Raw genomic sequence first — 6,941 nt, 5'->3', positions numbered from 1 at the left:
GGGATGAATGGAAAATGGAGTTTGTGTGGAGAAAGCTTTTAATTTTAGAATATTTTTCACATGGCAGTGGAACCCACACACTGTACATAATTATATTTTTAAGGCGGATATTGACATCTGTTAGTAGAATAGATGTTACTCTCCAATTGCTAGTGTATTTTGTTTGAACATATTTACAATGCAAGAAATTTTCGTATTAAAATACGGATCTCTGTATTCAATAGATTACAGAATGTTGGCGAGCAAGGTCATATTTCATTACTGGGACATAGTTTTAATGCAGCATAAATTCATGTTGCTGATCTGTGATGTTGCTGGACAAAGAAAGATCACATTTCAATTACCACTAATTTGAATAAAATTGAAAGTCATTGTTGTAGAAGGTTACTCTCCAATTGCTATATTTTGTCAGATTACCACTCTCTATTCAATAGATTACAGAATGTTATGCAAGGTCAGACTTTTCATAGGGCAATATATTTCTGTTCTTCACATTGCAATATTCAAATACCACGCTCTGGCTATGCAGACTTTTCAGGTAAGTTCTTCACATTGCAAAATTCAAATAATTATGTACCGTCCTTGCTTAGTAAGGTAATTAAATAGCAATGTGGTACAGCATGTTACATTCTTACACTCTGTCGCAAGGTGATAGTATTCATGTTTATCTCTTTAAATTCTGCTGTTAGACCTATTGTATATAAAAATGCATTTTACCACGGAAATTTGAAAAATTTGTGCAACTTTCCTTGTGATCTACTGGAACAAATTGTTGTGAACCTATAATGTTCTCATACACTAACTTCTAGAGAATTCCTTCTTTTTTGTAAAATATGAGAAGTATTTTCAAAGCAAACTAAACTATGTTCATGAAAACAAAGTAAACAAATTGAATGTTAAGTTATTTTAAATCTAAACATTGTGAAACAATTACTTTAGATTTCCAAGTATTTTTTGGAAAGTACACAAATACAAAATTGGAACATTCTTTCTAAAGTTATACGCTTTTTATTTATTTTGTGTGCACTGAAACTAAATTAGTTGATTAAAGTGAGGATAACATAGATCAAATTAATTATCCCTTTGATAATTGTCATTTACATTTAGTTGTAAATCTAGACTTTGATGTAGATTTACATGCATTAACAATTAGCTCTTCCACAGCTCTGCTGCATTTGAGTACTATATGAAGATTTGCTGATATAAATCTGATCTTCCATGTAAAATATTGCTTCATATCATTTGTCAGAATGCGTTGATTTGTTTAACAAATTTTCAATATAGCTTTAAAAGGAAATTAGTTTGTTTAGTAAGTGAATCTTTTATCATATGAGATAAAGAGTTGTGATAATCTGTTTTTTTAATTTAAAACAGAAATCTGTATGAAACAATATAATAACGGTTGAGCTCCTTATGTAGTTAGCTAAACAATTTCACAGGCTTTTAAAGTGATGGAAGACTTTTATAAGCCCGGCAAGATGCTTTTTGTCATGGAGAAGCCAATGATGAAAAATAATTTAGCATATCACAAAGAGGTAGCGAAAAATGTTGAAGAATGTAATAAAGAGTATATATCATACCTGGTGGGTACCCTCATATCTTTTCCAGTTCTTACTGTAGCCTGCAACAAAATCAGCCTGAAACTTCAATTTGAGACAAGATCTCTTTATGTAAAACAGATGTTCTCATTCACACTTATGCATTAATAATTCATCTAGTGAGTGATCTTCAAGGCCCAGACACTTTTTATCACAACATCGTAAAAGATCTCTCATCACTTCATACTAGTTAATGGTCAATTGCATTACATGCAGAAGCCAAGACCGAGCATGATGTCTGGAAGAAGCAAATGTCAAGAGCAGAGATGAATTGGACCAGGGTCCATTTATGTGATTTAGAATAACTGTATTAAAGCACTATCATTCATCATGTTTATAATACTTTGATTTTTTGCTATTTATAGTTAAATAATACCGCCCTTATCATTTAAGAAGTGGAAAAATAGTTGGTTGGAGCATAATTTATATTAAAAGTGCAATGCCATAAAAAATTGGAGTGTAATTACAGAATTTTTATCCGTTTGCAATATGATTATGGACTGAGGAATTTGTGCAGGAAGAACTTTACAAATTGTGGATATCATCCCAGAGTATGCTTTGCAATTTTGAAATCTATATAATTGTGAAATATTTTTTAAATTGAAAATAGCAGATCGAACCATTCTTGTGAAAAGATTTAACTAGGAAGTGAAATTTGGTAGAGGTGGATAACCAGGGATAATAGTAGAGAAGAATTGAAAGGGATGTCTCTACTTCCTTAGAAGGCTTGGGAAGTTCGGCATGTCCCCAAAAACTCTCGCCAACTACGACAGGTGCGCTGTAGAAAGCATTTTATCTGGTTGCATCACAGCATGCTTTGTGAACATCTCCATCCAAGACCGCAAGAAATTACAGAGAATTGTGGCCGCCGCCCAGACTATCACACAAACCAATTCCCCTCCCCCCCCCCCCTTCCGCTGACTCCACTCACACCTCACACTGCCTCGGCAAGGCCACCTGCATAATCAAGGACTGGTCTCACCCCGGTCACTCCTTCTTCTTCCCTCGCCCATCAGTCAAGAAGTACAGAAGAGTGAGAACGCACACCTCCCAGTTCAAGGATAGTTTCTTCCCAGCTGTTATCAGGCAACTGAACCGTCCCATCAACAACTAGAGAGTGGCCCAGAGCTAGTCCAACCTCATTGGAGACGCTTGGACTATCTTTAATCGGACTTTACAGGACTTTACCTTGTATTAAACGTTATTCCCTTTATCATGTATATGTACGCTATGGATGGCTCGAATATAATCATGTATAGTCCTTCTGCTAATTGGTTAGCATGCAACAAAAGCTTTTCAATGTCCCTCAATACACATGACAATAAACTAAACAAAGGTGTAGTATCCTAATTAAATTGGAAATGGGAACTTAAATTACTGCTGCAAAGTATTAATGGTTGTTAGAAAGAATTGTGAGGAGATAGGTACAGGAGGGGAGGTGGGACATATTGATCAAGGATATATTACAATTATTAAAAACTGAGTTGATGAGATCTGGAATATACACCAGAAATTGTACTTAATGGAAGCAGATACCGTTGGAACTTTTAAAAGGAAACTGGTCATATACGTAGATGACTCATTTGAAAAGCTATTGAGGAAAAGACAGTGCAGAATTAAACCATACCAATCTATATAGAAGACTATAGACAGGCAAAGTGTTCGAAATGGTTTTCATCTGTTCTATAAAATAATATAATTTTGTTACATATCCCCGGCTGAGAGCAAGAATAATTCAAGGTGGTATCTTCAGGTAATGCTGCCAATCTGGTTTCCAAATTTGCCATCTGCCTTCATACATTTCGATGTTGGGGGATAGTTTGACACGTAGTAAGTGTGTGAGAATTCATCGCAGGCAGTTTGTTTGAGCTGTAACATTTAAAGTACACGATTGTGAATTACAATCTACATTTTGTTGTTCAGGTATGACAATGGGTCTGCCTATTATCATGAAGATGATCGTGAAGGTGTGGTGAAAGTCTCCAAACTCATTATTCACTCAAATTATGAGGATTACGCAACAGAAGGTTTTAATGTCTTACAAAGAAAAATGCCCGTCCTCTATATTAGTGCTGCCAGTAGAACCGGTCTGGGCCAGTATATCTGCAACCAGGTAAACATATCCACAACATTGTGCAAAATGATAATTTAAAAGGAATTAATTTTGGTTTAGCATGTAATCTAAATTAAATGTGAATAGACACAGTTGTATATGAAAAACCATTCAGTGTATTCTTATGATACCTTCTCTCCTATTCATTATTTGGAAACATACATGTTTCCATTTCTGTATCTGAATATATTCTATTATTTTCTTTAGACGAGCATAATGTAGGGAGCAATATGATTGTGACAATACATTTGCATCAATACGGCCTCATGAAGCTACAAATTTGTAAAAGAAAATACTCTGCAAGAATATACCTTAGGAAATATTTGCAGCAAATAACTTGGCTTGGATTTGCTGTCTGGCAAAGGCATACATGATCTCCAACAACTGACCACAATTACATAGCCTTGAAAATAATTTCAAATATAATGATTTAGTAACATTGAATTAGTGGCATTTGTCAGAAATTTGTGATTTCCAAGAGCAAACAGATGAAAAAACACAACTATATGCTGGAAACATTGAAATATTTGCACACGTAGTACAGCAAGAACTATAATTTGTATTTTAATTATTATACATAAAGTGAAAGTTTGGGGCATTAACATGATCAAAGGAGAAATAAAACTATCATGAACAAACAGTAAACATTCTATTCTAAAAATAATACTTAAATGTTTTTCTGATATATCTTGCTTGTGATATTGGAATGAGATTCCACATTTAAATTAAAAATATATATTCCAAAAGTTAATTATAATGGTAATTATTGTTTGATTAAGGCTGAGTATTTTAATTGTTTTTTTGCAACACGATTATTAGTCGACATACAAAAAGTGAAGTTCAAGTCGGTTACCACTGATGGACAGCAAAGTTCCATGTCAAACTTCAGTTGCTCTAAAAGCTATAAATGATTCTGCATTTGCATCAGGAACACCATAGCCTGCAGAAGAGCAGGATCAGTGATTACATCTTGGAGTATTTAACTAAGTTTATGCAGGATATGGAAATTGCTATCAATCTTACACAATAATAAGAATACTGATAATTTGGGCAATGAACTAAATAAAGATAGTGACATTTTTTCAACCCAAATGAACCTAACTGAAATAACTTGAGAGTTTTTCTAAAGTAGTCAAATTATGTATTCAATCAGGTTTCAGAATATTTGCCTCTTTGCAAAGTTAGTTTATTTGTGACAGCACTAGATGGCCCTGCCTCTGTTAAATTTTGTAGTTTTAGTTCCAGTAAATGGCCCATATAAAATGTACGTGAAATACACATCCTGCCACCTGCTTTTCCTGTGCACTCCATTTCCCAGAATTTCGAGATGTGTTCTGAATGGCAACAAGTCCTGAAGTGATATGATGCAGACAACTAATACCATCTGAGAATGTTTTTAAATTTACATTTTTAGAGATTATATAGGTACTAATCCAATTTCACAACAACACATAGCCATTATGCCATGGCATTTTAAATAAATCTTTAATGTTATGAAATTGTCTGCTACCACGCCCATAGAAATGAGTATCAGGTTTCAAATACCTTCTTGGGAGGAAGAAGGGAAACTCTTCCTTGTGTCTCATCTCAGTTTCCCACCACTAATTTTATACCTATGCCGTTTGATTGTAGACATTCCTGCTAAAGGGAAAAAAATCATTAACTGGCCCTATCTATGACCTTCATACTTTTGTGCACCTCAATCAGGTCTCTGTTGCCCTTCTCTTTGAGGAAATAACCAAAACCTGCTTAGCTGTTCTCTTCATTGTTCAAGTACTGTATCCAATGCAAATTCTTGATAAATCATCTCTGTACAGTTTCCACAGCAATCAAATCTATTTAAAAAAAAATGTTTGTGATATAAAACACTAATAAGTAAAAACACTAGAAAGTTAATGAATAATTAAAAACACTAGAAAGTTAATGAATAATTAAAAACACTGCTGCAAAGTAGTATGTTTTAAAGTAACTTTCAATTAATTTTAGAACAATCATTTTAATTTATTTTTCCCCATTGATATCCAATCTTTATGTTGTGTACAACAATAATGTGATTTATTGGAACTATTCTGCAGTGAGTGAACATTTTTCAGATCAACCTAATTATTGCCACCTGCTCAGTTCCTTTACACTATGTTTCCTACTTATATTTCCACACATTGAGCTAAATGCAAAAATCTAAACCATTAACACCAATCCTGCAAAACTCCAAGTCCTAGGCTTCGGTAATTGACAGTACTTATGGAAATCCATAACTTTATAAAACAGAAATATTTGACAAGATTCTAAATAAAAGTTTTTTTTAGAAGACTGATGTATTCTTGGTTTCTTGGTCCTCCAAAATATTCCAAATGGAATTTAAATTGGAGGTTTATGAGAAGATGGGGATAGGCAGTATACTGCAACTTAATCTTGTGTTTTCTCCCCCTTGCATTTAGCTTGGTCTCCCCATTTCCTGTATGTGTCGTGTGCCTTGTAACACCATGTTTGGATCTCAGCATCAAATGGTAAGTTTTTGATTTGATATAAATTGGTTAGTGGAAAAGGAAGGCAGATTATTATCTGAATGGTGTCAGATTAGGAAAAGGGGAGGTGCAACGAGACCTGGGTGTCCTTGTACATCAGTTACTGAAAGTAAGCATGCAGGTGCAACAGGCATTGAAGAAAGCAAATGGCATGTTGGCCTTCACAGTGAAATGATTTGATTATAGAAGCAAGGAGGTCCTACTGCAGTTGTACAGGGCTCTGGTCTCCTAATTTGAGGAAGGACATTCTTGCTATTGAGGGAATGCAGCGTAGGTTCACCAGGTTATTTCCCGGGATGGCGGAACTGACATATGATGAAAGAATGGGTTGACTGGACTTATATTCACTGGAATTTAGAAGTATGAGAGGTGATCTTATAGAAACACATACAATTCTTAAGGGATTGGACAGGCTAGATGCAGGAAAAAATGTTTCTTATGTTGAAGTCCAGAACCAGGGTTCATAACTTAAAAATAAGGGATAGGCCATTTAGGACTGAGATGAAGAAAAAATGTTTTCACCCAGAGAGTTGTGAATCTGTGGATTCTCTGCCACAGAAGGCTGGGTAGGCCAATACACTGGATATTTTCAAGAGAGAGTGAGAGTCTACTCTCACCCCAGCCACAGACTCTTTACCCTCCTCCCATCCGGGAGGTGCAACAGATCTCGCCGTGGGCGGACCAGCAGGCTCAGGAACAGCTTCT

The 6,941-nt window shown here is 35.0% G+C and overlaps 1 protein-coding gene across 1 annotated transcript in view; it reads left to right on the top strand.

Moving 5' to 3' along the window:
- Positions 1-232: 232 nt before the first annotated feature.
- Positions 233-6,941, top strand: part of pdxdc1 (pyridoxal-dependent decarboxylase domain containing 1) — a 68,732-nt gene continuing 62,023 nt past the window's right edge. Inside the window, exons 1-4 of the mRNA XM_055651885.1 lie at positions 233-247; positions 471-538; positions 3,522-3,711; positions 6,150-6,218. Coding sequence (XP_055507860.1) covers positions 233-247; positions 471-538; positions 3,522-3,711; positions 6,150-6,218 — 342 coding nt within the window. The remainder of the gene's footprint in view (positions 248-470; positions 539-3,521; positions 3,712-6,149; positions 6,219-6,941) is intronic.

The sequence above is a fragment of the Leucoraja erinacea genome, chromosome 20 (genome assembly GCF_028641065.1).
Source record: "Leucoraja erinacea ecotype New England chromosome 20, Leri_hhj_1, whole genome shotgun sequence".
Taxonomy (NCBI): Eukaryota; Metazoa; Chordata; class Chondrichthyes; order Rajiformes; family Rajidae; genus Leucoraja; species Leucoraja erinaceus.
The sequence above is the reverse complement of the archived record's forward strand: the minus strand, read 5'-3'. Positions and strand labels throughout refer to the sequence as shown.